Source organism: Leptonychotes weddellii, chromosome 5 (genome assembly GCF_054177405.1).
Source record: "Leptonychotes weddellii isolate Sample4059 chromosome 5, ASM5417740v2, whole genome shotgun sequence".
NCBI lineage: Eukaryota > Metazoa > Chordata > Mammalia > Carnivora > Phocidae > Leptonychotes > Leptonychotes weddellii.
The window spans coordinates 150,797,142-150,813,797 of record NC_138373.1 but is presented as its reverse complement, the minus strand read 5'-3'; the positions used below and the strand labels follow the sequence as shown (position 1 = coordinate 150,813,797).

Sequence of the window (16,656 nt, the reverse complement as noted above, 5' to 3'; positions counted from 1 at the left end):
GGGGCTCCCCTCCATGCTGCTTGCTCCCACTTCAAGTGAGCCCTGCCCTTTGGCAGCCCTGGCCTCACCCTGTCCCTCCCCTCCTGCCCTCCCCTTCGTGCTTACCTGCAGCTGGTGAGTGCCCGCACCCCGGCTGCCCACACCTGCACCCACATACTGCGCCTTCCCTGTTGTCATTGTAGAGGCCAGTCCCCATCAGGGTCAACATCCCCTCATCTACTGCAGGACATGAGTTCAGCAATTCCTTCCTTTCTCCTCTGCGACTTCCCCCTCTTGACTAGGTATTTTCTACTGCTATACAAATGTGCTGTTTTCTCTCTTTAAAAAAAAAAAAAAATGCATTCTTGACTCCACTTTCCTCCCCAAGCATGTCTCTATTCAGCAGTCCCCAATTCCCTCCTCCTGTTCTCTCTCTAAACTAGTTAAAAATAGGGAAATACGCCTCATAGGGAAAAGTGCCCACAGCTCAATGACGTATCACAAATACCTCTAACCAGCACCCACGTCAAAAGGTAGAACGTTGCCGCACCCCGGAAGCTGCCCTTTTGCTCCCTTGCCCCCAAAAGGTAACCCTGAGGGTTCAGGGTTTGTACGGCAGTTGCTTCTGTGCCTGGCTTGTTTGCTCAGCATTTTATCTGTGAGATTTCTATATATGTGTTTGCATGGAACTGGATCCGACTTCTTCCATGCAGGACAATTCCACTGTGTTAACTACACCACAGCTTCATTTACTCATCCACCGATGGGGATTTGGGGCTGCTTCCGGTTTTCTTGGTGCGTGTATGCACGCCTTTCTGTCCGGCGTCTACCGGGGAGTGGAATTGGTGAGCTGAGACCATACACATCGTCAACTTCAGTGGATAATGCCCTTCTGGTTTCCTCCTGGCAGTGAAGGAGATTCCCGTTATTAAGTGTTGCCAGTTAAAAAAAAAAAAGTTATCATTCTGTTGGGTATGTAGTGGTGTCTTATTGTGGCTTTCATATGCTTTGGTCTGATGACATACGAGTTTGAGCACCTTTGGATAAGTTGACGAACCTTTTGGCAATCCCCTTCAGTGAAGTCCCTGCTCCATTGCCCTTGAACACTTAAAAAATCTAGTTCCGGAGGGGTTGAGAATATTTTTCTATAGTATCTTCCAGAAGTTTTACTATTTTCGCCTTTTGTCACTAGATTGATTATCTACCTAGAATTGACTCCTTGGTCATCATGTCTACTCTCGGGGTAGAAGTTCTCAAACCTCAGCAGAAGGCCTTGGTTTACCAGTGTCCTTCCACCTGGCGGGCCTTGAACTTGAATCTGTGTTTTGCAAGGACTGCAAAACCGCACAGCTTCCACTCAGCTCTGGGTCCTCTCTGCTGCTGTTTTCCGTTTGGTTTCTTGGCATCTTGCTCTGCCTAGCTTATGAGAGAAGATCGCATGCAGAACTTTGGGCTTACTTCCCTGTGATTCCTTCAAGTTCTGGTCTTCTTGGCAACTCTGGATGCCGGCTTCTCTCTACCCAGCCTAGTGGGGTTGCGGTAGCACCTGGCTGCCTCCCAGCCTTTCTGTCCTTCATATCCTGCATCACAGATCCCCGAGTGCCCTGAGTGGAAGTGTGGGGCTTACCTCAGCGTGCTTCCCTCTTCTCTATAGTCTTGGCCTGTATCTTCGCCTCCCTGAGGTTTCCTCCAGCGCCTTCAGGTACTCATCGGCATTTGATCCTGCCTTTCCGTTCATTTTCAGCAGGAAGCCTAGTTTGATATAAGCTTCTCTGCCCTATCTAGAGGTGGAGGTTCCTCCGCGAATTTGATACAGAATATTCACATTACCACTGAGTCGAGACATTTCCCAAATTTCCCTGCGACTTCTTGCTTGAACCATTGATAGTTTATATGTATCTTGCTTAATTTTCAAACGTATGGAAAACTTTTCATTCTCTTTTTGTTATTGATCTCTTGCTTAGTTTCATCGTGGTCAGAGAACACAGTCTCAGTATTTTAGGTCTTTGAAATTTGTTCAGATCTACTTTGTGGCCCAGCTTACATCCAGTATTTCTAACTTGTTTGTGTGGCTGGAAAAGAACATGTATTCTGTAGCTGGTGGGAATAGTGTTTCATATATGCCTGCCAGGTCAGGTTTACTAATGATTCTAGAGCCAAAAGGGATTTTTTTGTTTGTTTGTTTGATTGTTTATGAGTAGTAAGAGTTATTAAAATATTGCAATGTGATGGCGGGTTTGTTTAGTTGTTTTTTTTTTTTTGCTGGAATTATGGATGACTTAATTGTTCTTAAAAATGTCTGGTTTTAAAAAAATCTGTCAAGTTTGACTATATTTTGGAGCTTTCTTATGAAGTGCATATTAATTTATAATTGCCATATTTTCCTAGTGGGTTGAAACTGTTATCATTATGAATTGTCTCTCTTTGTTTCTGGTAATACTTTTTACCTTAAACCCTACTTTGTCTCATATCCATATAGCTTCACCAGTTTTTTTTTTTGGTTAGTATTATATTTTATTTATATATTTATATATAAAAATGCAGTATATATATTTATATGTAAATATATATAAATACAATATAATCTGTATTATATATCTATAATATCTATATTATATATTTATATATAATTTCCTTATATTTTTAATCTTGTTAAGAGTATGGAGTTGTCTTTTCTTTCTCTCCTATTATCCTTGTCTCTTATTCCTTATATTTATTTGGAACATTTAGTTTATTTCTACTTAATATAATGCTGATATATTTGAGTCTAAATCTGTCATCTTGCTATTTTCTTTTTGTTGTTGTTCCACCTATTTTCTTTTCTTTTTAAAGATTTTGTTTATTTATTTGACAGAGAGAGATACAGCAAGAGAGAGAACACAAGCAGGGGAGAGGGAGAGGGAGAAGCAGGCTTCCCGCTGAGCAGGGAGCCCCATGCGGGGCTCAATCCCAGCACCCTGGGATCATGACCTGAGCCGAAGGCAGACGCTTAACGACTGAGCCACCCAGGCGCCCCTATTTTATTTTCTTTATTCCTTTCTTTTTGTCTTCTTATGCATTGAGTTTTATTTTTTATTTTTATTTTTTAAAGAATTTATTTATTTGACAGAGAGAGACACAGCGAGAGAGGGAACACAAGCAGGGGGAGCGGGAGAGGGAGAAGCAGGCTTCCTGGCTGAGCCAGGAGCCCGATGTGGGGCTCGATCCCAGGACCCTGGGATCATGACCTGAGCCGAAGGCAGACGCTTAACGACTGAGCCACCCAGGCACCCCTATTTTTGTTTTGTTTTTAAAAGATTTTATTTATTTATCCGAGAGAGAGAGAGAGATCATGAGCATGGGGAGGGATAGAGGGAGAAGCAGACTCCCTGCTGAGCAAGGAACCCGATGCAGGACTCTACGCCAGGACCCTGGGATCATGACCTGAGCTGAAGGCAGACACTTAACTGACTGAGTCAGCCAGGCGCCCTTATTTTTGTTTAGTCTTAGGTAGCTTTACTGAGATGCAACTTACAAAAAAATGACATTTACCAATTTGACATGTAGCATTTGATGAGTTTCAGTAAAGGTACACACCCACGTGCCATCACCGCAGTCAAGATACAGAACAGTTCTGTGGTCTCCAAAATTCCTTCCCTGCTCCTTTGCAGTAAGTCCCCTGCACCCACCATAGCCCCTGGCAAACACTGTCTACTTTTTATCACTATGGTTTTGCCTTCTAATCATACAGCATGCGGTTGTATGACTTTTTTTTTTTTTCACGTACCGTAATGGTTTTGCAATTCATGATCTAGTGTTTTCTTATTATCCCATGTGTTCCCTCCCTGTCAGTTTGGAAGTTATGCATTCTGTCATTCTCTTTCAGTGACAGCTGTTGGAGGATAGTTCTCCACGGGTTTCTCGTGGGTCTGTATATCTTGCAAGCAGAGACATTGACTTCCTTTGTTCCAGGCTATCTTTACAAGGATGTTTGTATAGCCAGCAGCCTTAGAAGATAGAGATCAGGTCTTTCCCTAGAGCAGAGGGGGAGGTTTGCTTACTCTGTTGTGTAATAAGAATCATATCATCCTTCAGAGCAAAGCTTCGGCAGATTTGCTTTTTAACAATGGTAGAAGATTCAAGTTCCCTACACTCCGGGCTTCTCTCTGTCCTAGCACAACAAGGGCAGGTGTCACCTGGCCCTCTTCATGTCACCCTGTGGGAACTGGATCCCAGGGGACTGGCACAAATGCTCAAGCTGACCACTGCTGTTGCTGTGAGCAGTAAACTGTCCTTTGTCTTTGATCCAGGAATCTTGTTTCTTCTGCCAGCACCCGTGAAACTGTGTCAGGCTAACTTGTTAGTTTGCAAGTAGAGCAAAAACTGAAACCCTTCCCAGTTCTTGATAGAACCCAAGAGATTGTAACACACATCCTTGGCCTTACTGAAGTATAATTGGTACGTTAGTGTCTTCCAGAACAGTAAATGAGTCTTAGAACTTTTTAACCCCATTTATTTCCAGGCTTCTATGCTATATATGTATGTACATATATATATTTTAATTCTATTTTTATTTTAAACCCAACAAGACATTATGCCACCAATTCTTATTTAGATTCACCCACATACTTGCCATTTTCATGGTATTTTATTTTTTTCCTGTGTCTCAGACCATCCATATGGGATCAAGTTCCTTCTACCCAAAGAAAATCCTTTTATATCCGCTATCGTGTAGGTCTACTAATGACAAAGCCTTTTCTCTCTTTCTCTTTGTGTGACTAGTGAAATTTTTTAAAAAACATTTTACTTATTTATTTTAAGTAATCTCTACATCCAGCGTGGGGCTCGAATTCACGACTCCAAGATCAAGAGTCACACACACCACCGACTGAGCCAGCCAGGCGCCCCTGACTAGTGAAATGTTTTGCTTTCAACTTCATACTTAAAGGGAAGCATGCTGGGTACAGAATTCTCATTGGCGTTTATTTTCTTTTAGCTCTTTAAGAATGTCATTCCATTATCTCTGTTTTCCACTGCTGAGTAGCTGGCTGTCAGTCTTTGAAGATAACTTTCTCCTATGCTATTTTTAGTATTTTTCTTCACATTTTGTTTATAGCCTTTGTAATATGGTACATGTGTCAGTTTTTGCTGTGTTTCAGTATGTTGACCGATATGTGTCATCCTCAGTTACTGCTACGTAACAAACTACCCCAAAACTCTGCAGCTTAAAACAACGATCAATCACTTGGCCCACAAATCTGCAATTTGAGCAGAGCTCAGTGGGAAAAGCTCTCTTCTGCTCTACATGGCATGAGCCGGGGTGGCTGGACTGCAGGATCCACTTCTAAGATGATTCACTCACAACCGACAAGTTGCTGCAGGCTGTTGGCTGTGAGTTTGTCCAGGGCTAGGGTCCAGGACCAAGGGTCGTCCCTGTGGGTTGTGTCAGTTTCCCCATGGCGTGATAGCCAGGTCTCAAGAGAAAAGAGGTGGAAGCTTCCAGTCTCTTAAAGCCTTCGTCCAGAAACTAGGGCAGCATCACCTCTGCCCTATTCTGTTGGTAAAGCAGTTGCAGAGCCAGATGAAAGGGTAAAGAGACATCATGGGATAATGATAAGAGACATCATGTCTCAATGGGAGCAGTGTCAAAGATTTGGGGGCCATGTTTTAAAACCCACAAGGTCCCTTAGTGTGGATTTCTATTTGTGTGTGTGTGTGTGTGTGCAGGAAGGCTCATAGATATTTTCAATCACTATGACATTTTTTTTTCATCAATTTTGAAAAGTTCACAGACATTAACTCTTCAAATATGGCTTCTCTCCAGTTCTCTTTCTACCCTGCTTTGGTAGCTCCACTTATATGTATGGTAGATCTTTTTGTTATATATTCTATGTCTGTTGTCTACTTTCCTGCATTTTCCATCCTTTGGCTCCCCAGGCTCTATTCTGTTTCCTCTTTTCTGGCCTATCTTCCCGTTCACTAGTTTTCTCTTCAGCATTGTCCAGTCTGCTTTTATACCTGATCACTGGGTTCTTCATTTCAGCAATTGTATTTTTTAATAAACTGTAATTCCCATTTTTAAAATGGATTCAAGTTCTTTGCCCCAATTCTAAATCTTCCTTTTCATCCTCCTAAATATTATCACATTTATTTTATTTTTTTAAGTAAACTCTATGCCCAACCTGGGGCTCGAACTCACAACCCTGAGATCAAGAGTCGCATGCTCTACTGACTGAGCCACCCAGGTGCCCCTATCGCAGTTATTTTAAAGTCTGTGTCAGATGACTTCGGTATTTGCAGCCCCTTACTTACAGATCTGTTTCCATCATACATTATTTCTGTTGGTTTTCTTTCACATCATGTAGTATCTCCTGTGCTTGGTGAGTTTTGATTCTGTGCTGGCCCTTGGATTTGCAACGATGCTTGTAGAAACAGTTTGAAGCCTGGCTTAATGCTTCTTTTATATTTGCTTCTCCCAGGTACCTGGGAACATTATCATTAGTAAGGATAATTTCAATCCATTTTCTGGAACTGAAATTATTTGGAGCTGAGCTGCAGTCTCTGGGAGGGTCTGTCTACTGTGGCTCATCTTATGCCTTAGTCCTTCAGGACCTCCACCCACAGTAAGAGGGTTCATCAGGGCCCTCCCCTGGCCTCCAGTCCCTGTCCCCCAAGCCCATGAAGTTGCTGATGATCTATGATGTATCCCTCCAGCCTCTCAAGTGCCAGCAGGCTATCCCCTCTGATTCTTGAGCAGGCCACCAGGCTCACTTCCTGGGTTTCCATAACCCCTTCCCACCTGACGCTTCATCCCTGTCTGCTTCCCTGTCCAGCGCCTCAAGCGGATGCCTTTTACATTTTGTCCAGCATTTCTGGTTGTCCCTAGGGGGCAGTCCGGTTCACATTGCCTGGGCCATCATTGTGGAAGTGGGAGTCCTCCGAGAGATCCTCTTTTCTTTTGGGTTGGTCTCCGCAGCATTCAAATGCCTGATTCCACTTTCCCCATTAGCTGCCTCAGTTTGCTCCCCTCTGTGGCGAACCCCCTAACAAATATCGTCTATACTTGCTTCTCCAATTTCTTTTTTTTTTTTTTTAAAGATTTTATTTATTTATTTAATTGACAGAGAGAGAGAGACAGCGTGAGGGGGAACACAAGTAGGGGGAGTGGGAGAGGGAGAAGCAGGCTTCCAGCTGAGCAGGGAGCCTGATGCGGGGCTCGATCCCAGGACCCCAGGATCATGACCTGAGCTGAAGGCAGTCGCTTAACCAACTGAGCCACCCAGGCGCCCCTTGCTTCTCCAATTTCTTACATCCCATTCCTTCTCAGGCCCTCTCCCATCAGGCTCCTGTTCCCACTGTTGCACCAAAAGTACTTTGTCAAGGTCATTAATGTTTTATTGATGCTAAATCCGGTGATCAGTTTTTAGTGTCCTTGTCAGTGTCATTTAGTGTCTTCGTGTCTGACATATAGCAGCATTTAACATGGAGCCCTCCGACGCGCAGAGGTGGGCGAGATGGAACAAAACCAGCCAAGGAGAATGAGGAAGGACTTCCTCCCATATCCTCCTTTCTTTGTTTGTTCTTTAGCACTTATTACCTGGCAATTTGTTTATTGTACTTTCTTATTTTGATTTGTCGCTTACGCATTGTGTTGGTCTCTCCCCTAAGAACACGGGCTTCGGGAAGGTGGGGCTTGTCATCTGTTTTGTTCATTAATTTACCCCTTCCATCTAGAACAATGGCAGGTGCAGAACACGCACTCAGTAGATATTTGCTAAACAATTGCACTCCCTCTTGGAAAGAACAGGCGAGGCTTGTTGAGCCAACACTCTTTGGGCACCACCTCTGCTAGACCCTGGCTGACCATGGGTCTTTAATGTTGAATGCCCTGGTCAAAACTTCAAGTATCTTCAGTGTCAACCGTCATTGTGATTATCCATTTCTAAAGTGCTATTACTTGGCTATCCCATCTGATTCTCATAGTACCTCTGTGAGATAGGTGAGACAGGTACAGTTGGTCTCATGTTTAAATTAGGGCTCAGGGAGGGAAAGAATTTTCCCTAGGTCACACAGCAGCTTAATAGCAAACCTTGGACTTAAACACAACTCTAAAAATGAACAAGGTTTATAATGATCATTCTTCTCCTCCTTTGGGGGAGTTAGAGGGAAGGGATACCATCTGATTGGTTTCTCAAAAAAACAAGAAAAAACAAAAATTTTTTTCTGATTATAAAAAATTATAGGGGCACCTGGGTGGCTCAGTCAGTTGAGCGTCCAACTCTTGATCTCGGCTCAGGTCTCGATCTCAGGGTCGTGAGTTCAGGCCCCACACTGAGCTCCATGCTGGGTGTGGAGCCTACTTAAAAAAACAAAAATTATATAAACTCATTGTAGAAAATTTAGAAACTTCAGAAGTGGATAAAGAACATTTCGATTACTATACTACCATGTACATTTTGACATATTTTTTAACACAATTTAGATCACATTGTATCATATAAAATTTGTATCTTGCTTTTTTACTTAACATTACAAAATCACATTTCACTGTTCTTTTAATATCGCATCTTAATGGTTGCATAATGTTCCATCACATAGCTGTGCCTCTGTTTATATCATGTTCTGCTGCACATTTAAGTTATACGCTTATTTACTTCCTATGGTGTGCGAGGGCCGGGGACTTGAGGCTGGGGCTCTCAGATGTCATAATCAAATTAGAAAGTGGATATGACAGGGCTTTGTTAAAATAAAATTTAAAAGCACCATGAGATGATATAAAAAATGGAAAAGAAAATTTTTTTAAATAAAAATAAAATCCTGACTCCGTTTGGAGGTGGGTGTGTGAGTGCGTGCGTGTGCGCGCATGTGCATGCAGTGGGAAGGGGAGTCCAGCTGAAGTGGGTCCCTGCACGGCCAGAGGCAGGCAGCAGCCTGTGTACGGGGGGACCCAAGGCTTCTGCTCATTTCTGTGTTGTCCTCCCGTGTCCCGGCTCCACAGACTCTTCCAGCTGGAGACGGAGGCGGATGCCCTCGTGAACTTCCAGCACTATTCTTCGCAGCTGCCGCCCTTCTACGAGAGCTCCAGCCACATCCTGCACGTGGAGGTCCTGCAGCAATTGACCGACCTCATCCGCAACCACCCCAGCTGGTCGGTGGCCCACTTGGCGGTGGAGTTGGGGATCCGAGAGTGTTTCCACCACAGCCGCATCATCAGGTGGGCCAGGAGGGGCAGTGCATGTGCCTGTGTGTGTGGATGGGCGGGGCCTGGGGCAGTTGCTCAGTCCTGCCTCAGTTTCCCTCTGTAAAGCCAAAAGTTGCCCAGTACCTTGGATATGATCCGTGCTAGGGCGCTTTGCTGGAGAGAGCTGAAGAGGCCTCAGGTCCTCGTGTCTTCTTCCAAAGATCTGGATGCTCCCTCTCTCATGTGGCCCTTCAGCCAATATTTTTGTCAGCAGATGTGCCCCCGAGAGGGGACTGTGTGGGCCCTGCTGAAGTATTCTGGCTCACCCGCTTGCCCTGAGGTGGCCACAGTATGGCTCAGCCCCCAGGCCCCAGGCTCAGAATTCCTCGCTGCCCTTTATAGTTTCCAGGCCTGTTCTTGGACCTCGTGGGGATTAACCTCCCCGAGGCCCTGTCCCTTTCCTAGGGCGGGCATTATTGTTATTCTTTTGTAGATCAGGATGTTGAAGCCCAGCAAGGTTAAGTGAACTGTCTGAGGTTGATGAGATTTCAGCATTCTGACCCGTTCTGTGCCACCCCACCACCGACTTCTGGCTGGTGGGGCCCTAGGACCCATCCCTCATACGGGCGTGCAAGTAAATGACTGTTAAAATCACATCGGTCCCAAATAAACTGTGAGCCAGCCCGAGCGTGGCAGGAATGCTCTTGAGCCCCTAGCCCACTGCCCTCTGCTGCCCCTGAGTTTCTCAGCACCCTTCCCTCCTTGTGCCCACCCCACCCCCGCCCCTGCAGCTGCGCCAATAACAGGGAGAGTGAGGAGGGCTGCACCCCCTTGCACCTGGCCTGCCGCAAGGGTGACGGGGAGATCCTGGTGGAACTGGTGCAGTACTGCCATGCCCAGATGGACGTCACGGACAACAATGGGGAGACAGCCTTCCATTACGCTGTCCAGGGTGACAATGCCCAGGTGCTGCAGGTGAGCAGCGGGGGGCAGGGGGGATGACCGGAGCTTGTCCCCACTTGTCCCGAGCTCCTTCCTGGAGGGCGTCCCCCCACTTCCCTCCTCATGCTTACCAAGGAGACACATCCTCGGCTACTGGGCTCCGACCTGACAACCCTAGGGAGGTCCCCCCACCCAGCAAACTAAACTGGAGGCCCAGTCCGGCCAAGCAGTTCGGTTCGGCTTGTCCCGAGCCCCTACTGAGCCCGACCCTGGGCTGCGTGAATTCATTTCCCGCCCTGCCCGGACAGGCTTACGGTTCAGCGGGACCTGAGCTTAGCTTTTTACAGGAACTCAAAACTCCATCCGGCTCCTCTAGACATTTGCACCAGACATACCCCTCCTGTTAAATATTTGATTATCAGGCTGAGAAATGAAAATAAAAATCATAGGCAAGTAGATGGAGTGATGTCATTAAAGGCTACTTTATGTATTGGATGGAAAAGACAGAGTACCAGACAGGATTTTATTGCCCAGAGTTAGAAGATTCTTTTATTTATTTTTATTTTTTTAATTTTTATTTATTTATTTTTTAAAGATTTTATTTATTTATTTGACAAAGAGATAAAGAGAGAGAACAAGTAGTCAGAGAGGCAGGCAGAGGGAGAGGGAGAAGCAGGCTCCCCGCAGAGGGTGAAGCGGGGCTCGATCCCAGGACCCTGGGATCATGACCTGAGCCGAAGGCAGCCGTTTAACCAACTGAGCCACCCAGGCGCCCCTAGAAGATTCTTTTAAAGGTTATGTCCTTCTCTGCCCTGGCATCAGAAAGGAACGACATTGTTCCCAAAAATATGTGTTCATGTCGTATGATTGGTGCAGAGGGAAGGGACTTCCACGTGCTCTGGTGAACTCCATCCTTCCTGAGAGCCGGCTCTGTGCCCAGCACTGTGCCCCACAAGACCTGCCTCTGTGCAGACGGCAGGCACACACTCAACTGTCCTTTGTCGTGGGCTGGTCTCATGTCTGGCCCTGTACTGAGTGTTGTGTGTTCCAGTTAATTCTCAAAATAGCCTCTCTGGGGAGGGGAGGGGTCATGATCCTCCTCTCATTGCCAAATAAACTGAGGTTCCATGAGTTAAAGAAACGTGCCCAGGGAGGGGCAGAGCTGTGAGCAGTGGGGGTGGCCCTGGAGTCGAACCTCTTTGCCATGTCCCCAGCCTGTCGACAGGCCCAGCGAGGTCCCCCGGGTGCACAGGAGTTGTAGTTAAACCTATGGAGACAGCACTCGGCCACAAGTGAGGAAATGAAACCTCCTGGCTTTCTTTGTAATACTGGTTTGTTCTGTGTTTGTTTTAGTGCAAAAAGGTGTTTTTATTAAAGCATAGGACGGGGCCCATGGGCAGAAAGGATTGCCTGTTTTTCTTTTTAATTGAAAAAATAATATGTGAACCTAGCAAAAAGAAATTCAAGCAGGAGGGGCGCCTGGGTGGCTCAGTCATTAAGCATCTGCCTTGGGCTCAGGTCATGGTCCCAGGGTCCTGGGATTGAGCCCCACATCGGGCTCCCTGCTCAGCAGGGAGCCTGCTTCTCCCTCTCCCACTCCCCCTGCTTGTGTTCCCTCTCTCACTGTGTCTCTCTCTGTCAAATAAATAAATAAAATCTTAAAAAAAGAAAAAGAAAGAAATTCAAGCAGGAGAGAAGAAAATACGACGAAAGTACACAATGAAAAGCAGGAATCACTCCCACCCAGACCCCCAGTGCCCATCCGAACGAACAACAGGTTTCTTGGTTGGGAAGTTTTTCGTATGAGCCAAGCTGTGCCAGACCAGCCCCCAGCCAACCCTGGTACAGCCGGCGTCCTGTTTTCCGGCAAACCTCCTTTCTCCGTTGCTCCCCTTAATGTCCCTACCGTGTTCTCACAGAGTCAGACTTCCCTTCCCTTCAAGTGGGCGCAGGAGACTGGCACGGAGGGTGTCAGGAAGGGTCATGTGGGGGCTTGTGTTTGTTGGGCTCCAGCCCACCCCGGTGTCCCGCTGTCAGCTCCTAGGGAAGAACGCATCAGCTGGCCTGAACCAGGTGAACAACCAGGGACAGACTCCGCTGCACCTGGCCTGCCAGATGGGGAAGCAGGAGATGGTCCGCGTGCTGCTCCTTTGCAATGCTCGGTGCAACATCATGGGGTCCGCTGGCTACCCCATCCACACGGCCATGAAGTTCTCCCATAAGGGGTAAGACCTCACTCCCCCGCCTGGCTGGCTGGGCCTCTGGCTCCCGCAGCTCTTCTCACGCCCAGGTGAGCACTGGCCTCCGCAGGCTCATTAGATGTGTTTCTGCTACTTGTGCCAAGGACCAGCCTGGCCCGAACAAGGTACTTGATGAACGTGTAGTGGATGTGAATCTCAGTCCAGAAAGTTAGCTGTGCAAAGAGTAGCATTTTAAAATGTTTTCTGTAATGCACCTTAATTTCTGTCCAGGATCCTCCCTCTACCAGACTAGAGAAGAACAATCCAAGTCTTCCCCGGGGTCCCCCCTTTCCACCTCCCCCAGGTGGTCCTCCTGTGCCAGAGTCACATGCAGCCCCAAGGAGGGCTGGGTCCTAGAGGATGGGTCCTCTTCCGTCTAGGCCCACCAGCCCGATCTGAACCCCTTCGTGGCTACAGCGCTGCTCTGTGGCTTCGCAGATTCCTGGCTCGAAGCCCAGGAACGCTTGGCGAGGTGGCCCAGAGCCCCTTCTGCCTAGATGTGTCCATCCTTCCAGGCTGGTGGTGCTGCTGGGATGCAGGTACCAGGCCCATGCCTTGGGGAGCTCTGGACCACTCTCGCATTTCTTCCCTTCTCCCCAGACCTGGGAAACCCTGGTCTCAGGAAAATTCTCCATGTGAAGTGTGTGTGTGTATGTGCGTGCGTGCGTGTGTGTGTGTGTGTATAGGGTGGGGGGTGTGTGATTAAAGAGATGAAGGGGTGCCTGGGTGGTGCAGTCGGTTGGGCATCCGACTCTTGGTTTCAGCTTGGGTCATGATCTCAGGGTGATGAGATTGAGCCCTGTGTCGGGCTCTGTGTGCAGCGTGGAGTCAGCTTGAGATTCTCTCTCTCTCTCCTTCTCCCTGCCCCTCCTGCTTGTGTGCGCTCTCTCTTGCTAAAATAAATAAATCTTAAAAAAAAAAAACAGAGAGAGAGAGAGAGAGAGATGAATATCTCAAAACATGCCCAGTGAGAACAGTATCTAGAATGACTGACGGAATGAAGGGCTCAGTCGGTCCCTCTGTCTGGGCGCTGTGCTAAGCGCTGGCCTTGAAGAGACGGACCCGGACAGGAGACACAGAAGTCACTGGGTCCTTCTAGGCTGTGTGCTGGACAGGCAGGGGAAGAGCACAGAGGGCGGCACATGCGTCGGGGGCAAGCCTTGCCCTCCCGCAGGTTTTCCCTTTTTCTGGAGTCCCGGAGTCTGCACCCACCTTGCCGGCCCCGTTGCCATGGCTATCCCCTCAAAGGTCTAGTCCAAGCTTGGGCCAGCCTACCTTTCCGTGATCCTCCGCAGCACAGCCAAGATGGACCAGAATGTTCAGGAAGACTTGACCAAATGGTTGGAGACAGTGCCAAAACCCTCATCCCCAGTAGTCATGTTCCCTGATTGCAGGTTGCAACCCAAATGGGCACAAGTGATGGCTGATGCTTTTTTATCCCCGAGAGGTGGCATGGCGGCCCTGTTCTGGCTCAGCTCCGGCCACCCCAAGCTTTCCTGTCCAGGGGCCTGGTATTGCCTGGCTCGCTCGCTCCTTAGACGCCTCTGGCCACATTCTTCTCTGCCCCTGCCAGGCCTCCCCCCGTGGGGCTGGTACACATCACAAGGGATCATGCACAGAAGACGATGCGAGTGGCCTCACACTGTGGGCATGCCCTACACAGCCCCACATGGCCACGTCCTCCCAGGGCCCCAGCGGGGACATCCCTCTGCCACCATGTGGTAGCCAGCACAGAGGTCCCGTCCCGGCTCCGATTTGGGAGCCCCTCTGCTATTTATGTCAACTCAGCTGACCTTTATAGAGCCCGGTTTGGGCCTGGGACTTGACTTTCACTTTGCAAAATGTCTTCAAGGTTCATTAGTGTTGTAGCATATATCAGAATTCCCTACCCCCCCCCTTTTTTTTTAAGATTTCATTTATTTATTTGACAGGGAGGGAGGGTGCACACAGAAGCAGGGAGAGCAGCAGAGGAAGAGGGAGAAGCAGACTTCCCGCTGAGCAGGGAGCCCCATGCGGGGCTCGATCCCTTCTCTCCTTTAATCCCCACCAGTCCAGTGAGGACCATGCCCATGTTGCAGATGGGCTCAGCCACTTGCCAGAGATCACCAGTGAGGAAGCTGGGGTTACCCAGGCCTGCCTGACTTTAAGGCCAGCACCAGTGAGAGTGATCATTGCTGATTGGAGTTATCAGGGAAGACTTCCTGGAGGTGGGGGCTTGAGCTAGGCCTGTGGGGGCCCAGGATACCCTTGACATACCATAGCATACATGCTGGTTGGTTCTGTTGCAAAACCAAGAGAAATTTTGCAGAAACTCTTCTTCACCAGGAGATGAAGCCTCAAGTCATGGCCTTTTCCAGCCCCAGGCCACCTCCCTCCACCCCCACGACCTTCTGTACTGCCCGATGGCTCCTTTCTCCCTAGGTGTGCTGAAATGATCATCAGCATGGACAGCAACCAGATCCACAGCAAAGACCCTCGCTACGGAGCCAGCCCCCTCCACTGGGCCAAGACCGCTGAGGTAGGCAGCCTGAGGGTGAGTGGTGGGTGGGCAGGGGGCAGAGTCCCAGAGCCCCCTGTTCCTCAGCTGCCTGCAGGAAGGCGGTTCCTAAGATGACTCCGGGGATGGCGCCATGGGGGTTGATCTCTTAGTGGTCCTGCAGGGGGAGACATAGATGACATCCCGGTGTTGTTCTGCTGCTCACTGGCACGGTGGCAAGGTCCCCTCCGTGGCTTCTTTGTGTATGAATGGGGCGTCCTACAGGCTGCCTTCGGAGGTGTGAAGTCGGCGAGGCAATGTGTGAGAAAAGTCTTTGTAACTGGTCAAGCGGGAGGTGGTGTGATGCTCAGGCTGGGTGGCTTTCTGGGAGGCCTTCCCTAAGCCAAGTCCACCCCCCGGGGAGGATGGAGGCCTCTGGTGTCTCACTGCCCGGAAGCAGAGCTCAGCAGTGCCCTGGGTGCCCCAGAGACTGTGGCCTGTTCTTAAACGTGATGGGCCAGGAGGGAGGAGATTGCCAACCTCTGCTGGGCACCTTCTCCCTGCCAGTGGCTAGACAACAAGTCAGGCCCTTTCGTGTATGTTTTGTCGTTCACTGTCACCACTCTGTGAAGAAGGCCCTTCTCTCAGAGAAGAGAAAACTGGGTGCAGGGGGTGCGGTGACCCACCCAAGCTCAGAGGACTGGGATGAAGTGGGGTTGAGCTTTGGGCGCAGGACGGGCGAGCTCCAAAGGCCAGGCTCCCCGGGGCTGTCGGGTATAGGGGTGTGTGTTGCCCAGGCCCAGGGAGGGGTCAGACCTTTGCAGGATCCCAGGGAAGGTCGCAGGGAGTGGGGCAGTTCTGGGAGTTTGCAGAGATGCATGGGGTCCTGTTAACTCCAGGGAAGAACCCAGAAGCCCCTTAAATCAGTCAGTATATCTTCAGCCTTTTGTCCTCTACTTCTGGGGTGCTGATAGCCTGGGCCAGGGTCTAGGGCCACCCCCAGAACTGGGGCCTGCCACCTAAGTTCTTCTTGTGGCTGGAGCTTTCCAGAAGCTCAATTCCTGAGGGACTCTCAGGGAGGAGGTGACGGCACCCGGGTGTCCCCACCTACCCACTCCGGCGAGGACCCTGTCTCCCGCAGATGGCCCGCATGCTGCTGAAACGGGGCTGCGACGTGAACAGCACCAGCTGCGCGGGGAACACGGCCCTGCACGTGGCCGTGATGCGCAACCGCTTCGACTGTGTCATGGTGTTGCTGACCTACGGGGCCAACGCCGACGCCCGCGGGGAGCACGGCAACACCCCACTGCACCTGGCCATGTCGGTGAGCCCACCGTCCGCATCCAGCAGCGCCCGTGCGGGGGAGGGGGCGCCTGCCCCTCACTCCCCTCACGCAGTGCCCTCTTCCTTTCCCCGCTGCTGGCAATCTTATCAGCTTAGACCCTGCCTTCTCCCTCAGGAGCCTTCTGTGTCGCCCTCTCAGCCCAAAATACCACCTCCTTCCTCTGCGCTGCAGTTCCTCTCCCTCCTGTGCTCCCCATTTGACAAGGGCATGGGGTGAGAGGAGCAGTACAGCCCCAACGACCTGCTTTGGCCTTGGGCAAGTCACCTCTGTCAGCCTCGATTTCCTTATCTGGAAACCGGGGGTGTCGGCACCCACCAGGCAGAGCTGTTGAGAGGAGTGAGTGACGGACCCTTGGTAACCCCTGGAGCGTCCCTGAAATGTCGCTGAGATGTCAGTTCTCCCCCCCCCCCCCCCGCCCCGCATTATTCGGGGAAATACTCATCTGCATATTGTTCCTTTCTCCTGGGTGGGACTCTAAACTCCCGGAAGGCAGGGTCTGCTTATACATCTTGGT

The 16,656-nt window shown here is 49.3% G+C and overlaps 1 protein-coding gene across 6 annotated transcripts in view; it reads left to right on the top strand.

The window, feature by feature from the left end:
* The window catches only part of PLA2G6 (phospholipase A2 group VI), a 56,097-nt gene that overhangs the window by 14,727 nt on the left and 24,714 nt on the right, over positions 1-16,656 (top strand). For all 6 annotated transcript variants that reach the window (XM_081822437.1, XM_081822433.1, XM_081822436.1 and 3 more), the window contains 5 exons: positions 8,957-9,172; positions 9,931-10,114; positions 12,119-12,306; positions 14,743-14,839; positions 15,939-16,121. In XM_081822437.1, coding sequence (XP_081678563.1) covers positions 8,957-9,172; positions 9,931-10,114; positions 12,119-12,306; positions 14,743-14,839; positions 15,939-16,121 — 868 coding nt within the window. The remainder of the gene's footprint in view (positions 1-8,956; positions 9,173-9,930; positions 10,115-12,118; positions 12,307-14,742; positions 14,840-15,938; positions 16,122-16,656) is intronic.